Here is a 12707-nt window from a genome sequence, read left to right on the forward strand (position 1 = left end):
CGTTTCTTCAAAGTCATAGCCTGTTGCTAAGTCTCTCTTGTGCCTGACTTAAAGAAAATCGGAAGTGAGTCTATCACCGAGTCTTAATTCACCGAACGCAATGACACACGTTAAATACCCAATTGTTAGGCTTGCTTTCACACATGTGTCCGTGCGCAATATCCTAATCTCTGCTACCACGATCCCTTTATCGGTGAATCAATGAATCGCAGGTAACCATGCTTCCTGTTTGCGGTACGCATGACGCATGTTCAAGTCCCAACAGGAAGTTCATGTTCTACATTCTCGTATACCTACTCACCGCGCGTTTTTAAGTCGTATTACAGGCGAAATATGAAGCTGTGGAAGCGTTACAAGAATTCCAAGATATTCTTTCGCTATTTGCGTTTAGAAAATTTGCGCGTTCCATAAATATACCTGTTCTCAACGCATTCCCAATTATTTACTACCTTGTTGTTCTGTAAAATTGTGTCATGGGGTTTAAGGACTTAGCAATGACATAAATTGCTAAAACAATTGAGGTGATCCCCTATTTTCTTATTGCATAAAGACCAACTTTTGTTCGAAACAATTTTTTATCAGGTTAATGGGGAACACGTGAAACGCCCCGGGAGTGAACGCGTCACGTTTCGGCCATTTTCTTCGATTCGGGCAAAGATGGGCGAATAGAAACAATTACTATTCAAAAGTATAATCTGTCCAGAAGTAGTGTGCTACAAATCAGAGAGGGACTTTGTGGTCCTCTTTTGAGAACTTGACTCAAAGTTGATAAATATGTATTATGAAAAATTGTGACAAAAATTGTTAATATTTCGAGTGGGATTTGAAAGCTCTTATAATACTGAATGTAACTTGTAAAAATCAAATTAATTGTTTCAGGAAATGTATCGAGTTTTATATTCGACTCTAGGCCTCAGTTTTAACAATAAATTCATATATTTAGTCAAAACAGTGGACATTATTACAAAATACACTATATTACTAATATCTCGCGACAAACTTTGTTTTATGATTTCATACTTCGAAAATCGGACTTTTTAGTATTGTCTCGCACACAGTCGCATCGTCCTCGCACCGGAATCACATGACGTTTATCGTCCAGGCCTTGGCGACATATATAGAGAAATCACTGTAATTTTTTCAGGAAATGTTTAATTGTTTCGGGAAATGTATCGAGTTTTATATTCGACTCTACGCCTCAGTTTTAACAATAAATTCATATATTTATTCAAAACTGTGGAAAGTATAACAAAATACACTATATTACTAATATTTGGCGACTATATTTGTCGAATATTCTTAGATTTCATACTTCGGAAATCGTACTTTTTCGCATTGTCTCGGACACAGTCGCATCGTCCTCGCACCGGGAACACATGACGTTTATCGTCCAGGCCTTGGCGACATATATAGAGAAATTACTGTAATTGTTTCAGGAAATGTTTAATTGTTTCAGGAAATGTATCGAGTTTTATATTCGATTCTAGGCTTCAGTTTTAACAATAAATTCGTATATTCATTCAAAACTGTGGACAGTATAACAAAATACACTATATTACTAATATTTGGCGACTATATTTGTCGAATATTTTTAGATTTCATACTTTGATAAAATCGTACTTTTTCGTATTGTCTTGCACACAGTCGCATCGTCCTCGCACCGGAATCACATGACGTTTATCGTCCAGGCCTTGGCGACATATATAGAGAAATTACTGTAATTGTTTCAGGAAATGTTTAATTGTTTCAGGAAATGTATCGAGTTTTATATTCGATTCTAGGCTTCAGTTTTAACAATAAATTCGTATATTCATTCAAAACTGTGGACAGTATAACAAAATACACTATATTACTAATATTTGGCGACTATATTTGTCGAATATTCTTAGATTTCATACTTTGATAAAATCGTACTTTTTCGTATTGTCTCGCACACAGTCGCATCGTCCTCTCACCGGGAACACATGACGTTTATCGTCCAGGCCTTGGCGACATATATAGAGAAATCACTGTAACTGTTTCAGGAAATGTATCGAGTTTTATATTCGATTCTAGGCTTCAGCTTTAACAATAAATTCGTATATTCATTAAAAACTGTGGACAGTATAACAAAATACACTATATTACTAATATTTGGCGACTATATTTGTCGAATATTTTTAGATTTCATACTTTGATAAAATCGGACTTTTTCGCATTGTCTCGGACACAGTCGCATCGTCCTCGCACCGGGAACACGTGTTTTCCGTATTGGTGCGTGGAACGCGTAACGCAAGGTGTCCGCGTCGTATCTGGAAGGAACGCGCGAACGACATTCCAGGGCAATGCGTATCGTCGATAAGCGACTGCCCCCCCATTAAGAACAACTCGATCACCGGCTCAGGAAAAAACTGCGATAACGTGGTAGGGGGTTCCCGGCGACGTCTGTTGCCGAATGCGTCTGCCTCTCCGCTCGTTATCGACGAATTCCTACCGGCAACAACCCGTGACTCACTGCGAACGGCACCTATCCGCTTCAACTCGCCGCCGGTAATCCAAACTTATATGCCTAATCCGCTTACGATTACGCGGGCAGCTGCTTTTATCGATCCGCGGGGCCCGCCGGTCCTCGATCGAACCTCGAACGGGGTACGCGACGTCGGCAGGTGAGAATTCGGGTGGTTCACGGGTCAAACGAGCCAAAAGAACAAATAGAACAAAATGGAGGCGGAAAACGAATTCGAATGTTTGTCGCAGCCCGAACTGCTGATCGAAGCAATTTTTTCGTTGTTTCTGACAATTTTAACTCTTCAGGAACGAGATCTGTGCACTCTGACGAGTATTTCAAAATTTATTACTAGACTGCGGATTTTATGCATTTATAGCAAGATTGAATAGGTAAAAATTGTTAATTATAAGAAGTTTAAGAAAATCCAAAGATATCAATATATTATTTTTCGTCTATTAAAATTATCAGCCTCAATAGGGCACGTACGGGAACGTAAGTAAGAATCCTAAGGATGGCGCAATTAGAAAAATATGATTTTTTGATTAATTTACCGTGATTGGTAGACGAACGGGAGAAGTGGAATTTGCTGGTGCTTCATTGGACAAAGAAAACGGATATTTGAGAAACGTATTTTTCTGAAGAATTTACTCTCGCAAATATTTGTTTAATTTCTATGAATTATATTTTATGTAATGAAGTTAAACGAACTGTGATTTTCGTTGACTTTAGTGACCCATACTTTAATGCCAATAATGATGATAATGAATTTCTTGAAAAATTGCAATAAATTCATGTACACAATAACTAATCAAGGGTTTGTGATTTCTGTGTAAAGAAAATATTACAGCCACAGATCTCGTTCACTTCAACAACTGACGGTACCGCAATTCACTATGAATTCGTTTCGCAACAGGCAGAAACGATCCGCAATGAGAAAGTTCGTGGATCCCTCCGGACAGAGCGGCAATCTGCATCGAATGATCCTTGCGATCGCGAGGAAACATGGTGCGCAATTAGAATGCAAAACAATTCGCATTTTTTGCGAGTCACGTCATAGTTAACGATGGACGATTAGAGATCGTGGAAATCGTCCTTTTCCTTCTGATCTCCTGTTCTGTATAAAATATTAGTCTTGTTAAATCGTGAACCTCGTTGCACAACTACATAAATTTCCTTGTCCAAGCGTTTATTATATTGAAAATTACGGACAATCTTAATAAATTCAGGGTTGCCATTTCTATAAGGCAATGTTTACCAGATACTGTTAATGCTTGGTAGGTTTAGTGTTAAGGGCCCGGACTGCCAAAAGTAGAGTGACTACGTTACCGACAAAATATGGTTTTACGCGGATCAAGTTTTCGTCCTTAAAAAAGAATATTTTGTCGCTGGTAAAGGGCTCATTCGAAAGAGGAAGGTTCAATCTAGCGCGCGCTGGTCAGGAGCTGCCGAGATTATGCAGATATTTGGTAATATAAGCGTTAGAAGTAGGCTTGATCCAACTGGGCCCGGTCTTCGTAGATTCGCGATAAGGTAGAGCGACTACATTACCGACAAAAAATGGTTTTACGCGGATCAAGTTTTCGTCCTTAAATAAGAATATTTTGTCGCTGGTAAAGGGCTCATTCCAAAGAGGAAGGTTCAATCTAGCGCGCGCTGGTAGGGAGCTGCCGAGATTATGCAGATATTTGGTAACATAAGCGTTAGAAGTAGGCCAAAAATTGACGATGCGCATGCCGTGGAATCCGAGCATTTTTCTGCCATTGGATGCGTTTTCTGGATGAAATCGAGAGCAGCAGAAAATATCTCCAGCTACAAATTGAGCTATACTTTGTCCTGATTCTCTGCGAAATAAAGCCGAAAAACTTGAAGCACGTTTCTGGCGTCAGAATTCATGATATCGATGACAGAGAGCAACAAAATGTGACAAGTTTAGTCAGAGACTTAAGACCCGTCGGATCAAGACCAAGACGGAGTCTGTGTCTGAAGGCTGTGATTGGAAATTATTAATCAAAAAGTCACGTGACGCGCGCCGTTCCGTTTCCCGCTCGAAATGTAACCCTCGTCCATTACATCACGTGAGAAGGCGTGTTTACACAGTGTGAGAGGCGTCGCGGCTTCGGGACGGACCAATCGATGATTTCTCGAGTGTCATTAACGCATGTAAGCGAATGATACTGGGAGCGGCGGCTCTGATACACCGCCATTCCCTGTCAATCGCCCCGTACAGAAAGAATCGTGGGCGCCCTTCGCCCGCGCGGTGCACTTTCGCGATCGCATGCTAACGATAGTCGGTTTCGCGATCTGTCCCAGAGGAGGCGACAGGGTCCATGCATTCCTTTGCATCTGCCTTCCGTGCTTGAACACCGGAAAATGAGCCATTACACGCCGGTCTCGCGGGATTAATTGCTTGTCAATCCGCCGAACGATCGCACACAAGATAAAACCCGTGTAATTGCATTGTTTGGTCACCCTTCGGTCGGCCCAATAAATCTCGCCTCTTTGTTCCGACGCTGAATACATTTCTAATTTGTCGGCCGTGGGAACTGTTAAACCGATGCCAGAAAATGTTTTAATTAACGGGAAACACGTCGAGCGTACCACACCGATGGAAATGTGAATTTGACATACTATTAATTTACCTGGTATTCGCCAGAAGATTAAAGGTCGATCCGGCAGTTCGTCATAGTAACGTTTCTAAATTTGTTTCTCTTGATTGACGTTCAAAGAAACTCCATCTCGGTTGAATGATTTTTACTTTTCATTGACTGTTGGATGTTGTTCAGTCCTCTTGAGCACTTCTTGTTTCTACGTCGACGAAGAAAAACCTGACGATTTTTACTCGACTTGTCTTCCGATAAAACGAGATAGATTAAGCGCAAGAGAATTGATACATTCACTGTAGATCACAGTTTCTGTGGAGTCCCATTCCATTACAGTGAATTTTCGTGGCTCGGGGGACAATATTCGAATTGTTTTTTCCGGAACCTCTGCGCGGATAAAAATTCTCTTTTAACCCTTTGCACTCGGCACTATTTTCAATGTAAAATTAAATTTTTCTTCCGTCTTACAATATTTTCAATTTATTCAAACGAAACTGATCCGATTTCTGCATACAGTATTTGAATGTTTGGTAATCTATTAAATACAAATATTGTAATGTAACAAATACATTGTAATATTTTTTGTAATTTCTTTGAAATAATGCCACAACAATTTCTGGTGGTGCTTCAGAGTCGCCATTCGAGTGCTAAGGGTTAATTCCACCTAATCGCAGTTCCCCGCGTTCTAACCCTTTGCACTCGAAGCTATTTTAACTCCAAAAACGAAACATTTCTTACGAGCTAGAATATTTCCCTTGTATATCTTTTCTTTTTATGTTATACATATGAAAATGGTGCAATTTACTCGTACAATACTGAAGCGTTCAGTAATTTATTACATACAAACAAATTTAATAATGTAAAACATATTCTGAATAACGACACAGCAATTTTTAGTGGCGCCTTACGGTCGCCATTCGAGTGCAAAGGGTTAATATCTCTTTTTCAGTATTCATTACGCTTTAAAAATAAATATAATCAATGTAGGTCCAGTAATTTTTGCTCCCACAGTAATCGGGTCCCTTAGCCTATGGTACTCGGACAAATTCTCGTCCGCAAAAGGTCAATGAAGTCGCCCCGGAGGAAAACCGTGTACTATTACCGGTCGCGTAGAAAAAGTTTATTGCACCTGCCATAATCGAAGGCGGGCCCATCTCTTCGGTAGGTCAGTGCCTGTCGGCCGCGGATGTAATTGACGTCTATCGGAGCCAGGTCCCGATAAGATATCGGTTCGCGACGTTATCGTGGTCGTCCGCGTGACGAAACGTGGTAGTCTTGTTTTAACCGAAACGCCGGCGTCTCTAACTCTGCCCCTCGTTACTTTTATCGGGAAATCTTCAAGATCGATCCAGTCCGGCGCAACGTGCCGCGCCGATCGCCTCGGCTCTCCATTACATCGGCTCGTGACAACGCTTTTTCCGTTTCTTTTCTTTTCTTTTTTTTCTTCTGCTCGAATGGCAGCGTCGTCATACTCCACGAGACAAATTCGACCGTCCGCGAATTCTTTTCTTCCCGCTCGAACGTTCACGGCGACGAGCGTGAGCGCGAACACACGAGTGACTCTAATATCTTCATCGGCCACCGTGTAACGTACGTACATTTGAGTGTCATCAATTATGGAATGCGCCGGTCTATCAAAATTAATCTTCGTCATAATTTGTTCATACGAATCAAATTGTTAGCCCTTAGCAATCGAATGTAAGGCGCCACTAAAAATTGCTGTATCATTATTCAGAATATTTTTCACGTTATTAAATTTGTTTGTATTTAATAAATTTCTAAAGATTTCCGAACTCTACGAGTAAATTGCACCACTTTCGTATGTATAGTATGAAAAAATATGTATAGAAGGGAAATATTCTGGGTCGGAAGAAATGTTTCGTTTCAGAGCTAAAATGGCCTCGAGCGCAAAGGGTTAGTAGATTTTGTAGAAACCGAAAGGATCGATGGGACGAGTGAATTTTTCCTCTGCTCGGGCTTCGTGAAATCAATTTCTTCGTAGTGCTGATTCTAACTTGGGAAGTGTGAATATTGTGCTTGAGAAGAGAATAATTAGTGAAATCTATTTCAGTTTGTCTGGAAGATCATTTTTTTCTGTCCCCATCTCGCTGACCTCTTTACTACAACCGGTAATTAAGTGGTCGTGTGTGACCGAAGCTCGGGTCAGTAAGGAAAGATTCGATCGGGGAACAATGGCGGATCGTTTGGTCGGGTTAAGCGTGTTGAATTATGTGCCGTGGCCGAGTGTTGCAATAAAGGACATACGTTGTCGACAGATCGGCGTAGGAGCCATGTCACCGGATCCGTACTACGGATCGCGAGAAATCGACGTAGAACCGGGAGAATCGGATCGCCTGCCGGACACGCTTCGGATCGAGTGAAAACGAGCACGGATTGATCGTCGGCCAATAATCAGGGATCGACACACGAGATCGGCCCAACAGCTCGCAACCTACGGCCTCCCCGCTGGCCTGGCCAGCTACTATGCGAATTGAAGCTCTCAGCATCCTCGTCGCGGTAAGTTTGTCGAACCATTTGTTTTTCAACTCGTTAACCCGGCCACCACCGGCAATTAATCACCTGCTTCACAATTAACACGATAATGGAACCTGTTCCGCAACGGCTCTTGCTGGGTTCGCTGCTAATTTCCAAGGAAAATAATATGTCTCAAATTTGATTACAATCTAACGCAATAAATCAGATCGTTAACCTAATTGCGACGGTCTCTTGCAATTTCATAATTACTTGCTCATTTGCGCAAGGTTGTATAGAAGTCTAATCCAACTAGACTCGTATTTCAGTTATAGAAATCATAATTAATTTCGATGTAATTTACGTACGCTGTGGCACGCAACCGACAGATCTTTGAATGTTTAGGAGACCGGAAAAATCAGTAAAAAATGGTTGATGACCGGAAATATTGGAGCACAGTGTGAAAATATAATCTGCTTGTCTTTTAGTAAACAAGTGTCGGGCATATCGCAAATGATCTAATCCAGGATCATAAGATTTGGCAATAACGCAATGCTCCTCAGCTGTTGGTTCTAAAATTATCTCTCGGAAGCTTTGTTAAAATTTTTTAAGTGCCCGCATTATCAATAACTTTAGCGATTTTAAGTATTTTCTGAAAATAGAATCGGCACATTGGAAATATCTGTACCGATATTGATCTGCACAAGTATGGAATTTTTGCAAGTAACGTTAATAAAAAATGTGTAATATTGAGTAAGATACATACGATCGGAAAAGGAATTAATAATACAAATTATTAAAAATTGCGTCAATTGCAAGTAGCAGGGTTTCGATAAATCCGCCTTTCTTCATTTAATAAGTTCTGAATCGGTTCTACTATACTTTAACTGTCAGAAGGAAAATTCGCTGAGGATAGACATGAAAGCACGTTGTTCTTTCACAAAATTGAAAGTGGAGACTATACTAATACAGATGGCCGTTCAAGCAATGTAGCAATAGATTGCCATAGTCGGGTGAGAAAATGGCGGCCGTCTCGGCTGTTGGCAGTTCATAAATCGCGCAACGGTGTGTCAGTTTGCACACGACGTGCGTTAAAACGACGCTCTTTTGCATCTTGTTGCAACAATGAGCGTCGCGTGACCAGCATACCGACGGAAACGATAATTAAGATAACTATCCAGCTTGTAAATCATTGGCCGGGGGTGTATGTGTGATTGCAATGGAGCAACACGTGCTCCTGCATATTTATCACTTGAAGAGAATCGCAATGGCGACAGTTATGGACACCGTTTCCTTTTATTCTTTTGGACAATATAGTTGACCCACACAATTTTTCTCTTTCTGATCTCAGCCGGTTAGGCGTTTCGCATGATCCGGTGACCTTCGAACGGCAAAAAAACTTCCTTGACTCGTTTCCGGCAAGATCGCCAAAAAAATGTTTGGCATTGCCCATTTCCGTCAATTCCCGAGGGAAATAACCCGACACAAAGCCTACCTAGATTATCGAATATGCTCGTGATTTATGGCGATCCGGCATTAACGCTCTCCTGCCTTTGCAATCTGTGGAATGCTGTTATCGCTGATTTCTTTGCTCTTTCGTGGAACGGTTTCCAACCGTATTAAATATTTAATTTACCATCGAATACCTGAATCATTGCGAACCGTGCCATTTATTCTCGAACACAGGCCAATAACGTCAAAAGTTGATTCTTGCGATTTTGTAGAAAATCGCCTCCCTAGCGATTGCTTTATTCTTAAAAATATCATTCTGACGCATAAATTTCATCGATTCGACCGATCGTACAAACGTCATTCTAGAACATTGAAGGGCAACGTTAAAACGGCGATACGCGTTTCTAGAAACCGCTCAAGGTGAAATTCCGCATAGATCTGTTTGAGAAAAATAAAAACGATCACTGGTTTCTATAATGCGGGAAAGAATCTGAACGTTATGGTAGCTGGTTTTGAAAAATCTGTTGGTCGGTTTTTTTCCCCGCGAGGGGAACGCGAGTTGTTGCGCGGCCGGGGCACTTCAGGCCGCGTGATTTTAAGTCATTAAACGGCGCAATCGTTCGGTCGCCGGCATTGCGAGAATATAGAGGATTTTTCCGGCGAAGATCGATTACCGGTGCAAATTAATAAATCCAGCCTTTCACTCGGGACTTCCAAGGCGATTTGTCAGTCGCGGCCGCAGATTATAATATTACCGAGCTACCGGCACAATGCCACGAATTCGCGGCGGCTCTAATCGAAAGTTCCGAAAACTGGTCTAGCAAGGGATTCCGATCTTTAAGCTGTTCAAGCGACGAGCCGGTGTGCCAAAGAGGCTTAATATTACGTATCCGCGACGAACAATGGGCAGATTTGATCTTAAGCTTCTGCATAAACCGTTCATCATCGGAGAAATTGCAGGATTTGCGAATTAGTTGCAGAGATCCCGTCGTATCGGCAAGATTTCTCTGATTTGTTGCGAATTTTTAAGAAAATCGAATCTCGCGCTCGTTCATTTTGCAATCCTCGCTAACAGTAGAAGTGTATCGAAGCGGTGGAGATAATTCCCAGCAGTTTTCTCCATGGCTTCTGTCGATCGATAACTTCGCATGATCGGGGCGTGCGTTAGCCGTCGGTAGTTTCGATATTAATTTCAGAACGACATCGTGAGCGTGTTCCGAAGATTTTACACACTTTGTCGACGAGTTTCTGCTAATTTTAGTACTTCCGTTCTTATCGCGGATTAATAATAACGCTCGAGCACGGTTTAAAATATCCGAGCGACGATAAGAGACGGATGAACTCTGTTATCGATTAATTTCGCCGAGTTGCAGGCAATTCGGTTTAGAGCTTCCTCTCTCGGTCCTCGTCGAAACGGTACCGCTGCAATATCGTCCAGTTTCCTCGGATCGATTTCAGCCCGGAAGCTGAATGGAACGTCGGTTTCCACGGGTCCGCTCTTAGGGTATATCGTTATCCCTGTTAATGGCCGATATCGCATACCAGTTTTATCTGGCCGACATTGCGCGCTGACGTACGAATATTTCGCGCCGATTAAAGCTTGGTTCCCACTAACGTCCTCTGTCCTCCATCGCGAAAACCTACTCGCGAATCCTACACGCTGACGTTTGTCCTTACGCAGCGGCGGATAGATCATTTTCGGGCCCTAGACACTGGCTGCGGGCCTGTCCAATTAACCCAAATTAACTCGAGTACCAAACGTGTTTGCATTATTTATTTTTCCCTAAGCTTCTTTAGATTGTTCTTATAATCTTTTTTTACCGCGAATTATGCAATATATTGTTTTCTGTTTTAGAGGATTATGCAATGTATTGTTTTCTGTTTCAAGGGATTATGCAAGGTATTATTTTCGATTTTAAAGGAATAACGAAAAATTAAATTCTTTGGTAAGGTTTGTATTAGATTGGAATATCGAGGAGATTATGCAATGTATTATTTTCTATTTTGAAGGAATAGCGAGAAATTACATTTTTTGGTAAGGATTTTATTAGATTGGAGTGACGAGGAGATTATGCAATGTATTATTTTCTATTTTAAAGGAATAACGAAAAAAATTAAACTCTTTGGCAAGGATTTCATTAGATTGGAATATCGAGGAGATTATGCAATGTATTATTTTCGATTTTAAAGGAATAACGAAAAATTAAATTCTTTGTTGAGGATTGTATTGGATTGGAATATCGAGGAGATTATGCAATGTATTATTTTCGATTTTAAAGGAATAACGAAAAATTAAATTCTTTGTTGAGGATTGTATTGGATTGGAATATCGAGGAGATTATGCAATGTATTATTTTCGATTTTAAAGGAATAACGAAAAATTAAATTCTTTGTTGAGGATTGTATTGGATTGGAATATCGAGGAGATTATGCAATGTATTATTTTCTATTTTAAAGGAATAACGAAAAATTAAACTCCTTGGCAAGGATTTTATTAGATTGGAGTGACGAGGAGATTATGCAATGTATTATTTTCTATTTTAAAAGAATAACGAAAAATTAAACTCCTTGGCAAGGATTTCATTAGATTGGAATATCGAGGAGATTATGCAATGAATTACTTTCCATTTTAAAGGAATAACAAAAAATTAAACTGCTTGGTTTTATTAGATCATAAGGGAAGGATTTTATCGTTACAGTTTTACGCAAAGTTTTACGACGAGTGTAATCGTCATTAAATAAAATAAGTGGCTCGCATAAGACAAACGTAACATTCTTCGTGTCTTAGAAAGCTTCTATTTAATTCCTCATTATCCAATGATCAACTGTTACGACTTGCACCATTTTTGCATTGAACGGTTCATAGGTTGAGGTGTTTGTGCGAATCACGACAGTGGATACGAAGCCTAATACAGTGCAGTGACACTGTCCCGCGATTTTGATAAACGATGATCGTGGTCAGCCCGACGCTCTCGCTCATCTGCGAATAATTTAATAATGGCAGATTAGCGGCGCGAGCACACGGACGAGTGCAGCCGGTGCACGGCGAACGTACACGGGAAAATCGCGGCGACATTAGTATGCTAATCGGTCTCTCGGCGCCAATAGTCTCAATAAATAATTCTCTTAACGCGGACAGGCTGTCCCGGCCGCTGCTTATATCCGCTACCGTTACACGCGCATCCCCAGGGCCCGATGACAGTCTGATAACTTTCTAGGTTTATGCCACGCGAAGTAAAGAAAAGAAAAGAAAAATAAAAGAAGAAGAAGAAGAAGAACTGATCCACCGATTCACCGGACCCGATCGTGCAATAAATTACGGCGACCGGCTGTATTTCATTTTCAGTCGGCTCGCGTGTATCATTATCGGGATCTGCGATTATTTCGCCGTCCATTTAAAAGTCTCGATGTCGCCTAATGCAGGACGAGGGAGACGAGATTCCTCCAGGCCATCGCGATGATAGCAGTCGTTAACTCTCTTGGCACTACGTAGCAGCCGGCGTGGTAAACGTCGCGTCGATTCGGTTTGCTTTTGCCTGTTTTTCTGTTTTTTCGTTTTTCAAATGAACGTTGCATCTGGAATTAGACCCGAGGAATTTTCTGCTGGACGGCGAACTTGGAATGTAGGGTAAGGGAGCCAATTACTGTGCCTGTATCAACTGTACTGGTTTTTGGAGCACAATGAATATTAAGAA

At 41.1% G+C, this 12707-nt stretch overlaps 1 protein-coding gene across 1 annotated transcript in view; it reads left to right on the forward strand.

Annotated features, from left to right (window-relative positions):
• The window catches only part of LOC143355805 (uncharacterized), a 141277-nt gene that overhangs the window by 106991 nt on the left and 21579 nt on the right, over nucleotides 1-12707 (forward strand). The window contains exon 2 of the mRNA XM_076790928.1: nucleotides 7365-7605. Coding sequence (XP_076647043.1) covers nucleotides 7573-7605 — 33 coding nt within the window. The 5' untranslated portion in view covers nucleotides 7365-7572. The remainder of the gene's footprint in view (nucleotides 1-7364; nucleotides 7606-12707) is intronic.

This window comes from Halictus rubicundus, chromosome 7 (assembly GCF_050948215.1).
Source record: "Halictus rubicundus isolate RS-2024b chromosome 7, iyHalRubi1_principal, whole genome shotgun sequence".
NCBI lineage: Eukaryota > Metazoa > Arthropoda > Insecta > Hymenoptera > Halictidae > Halictus > Halictus rubicundus.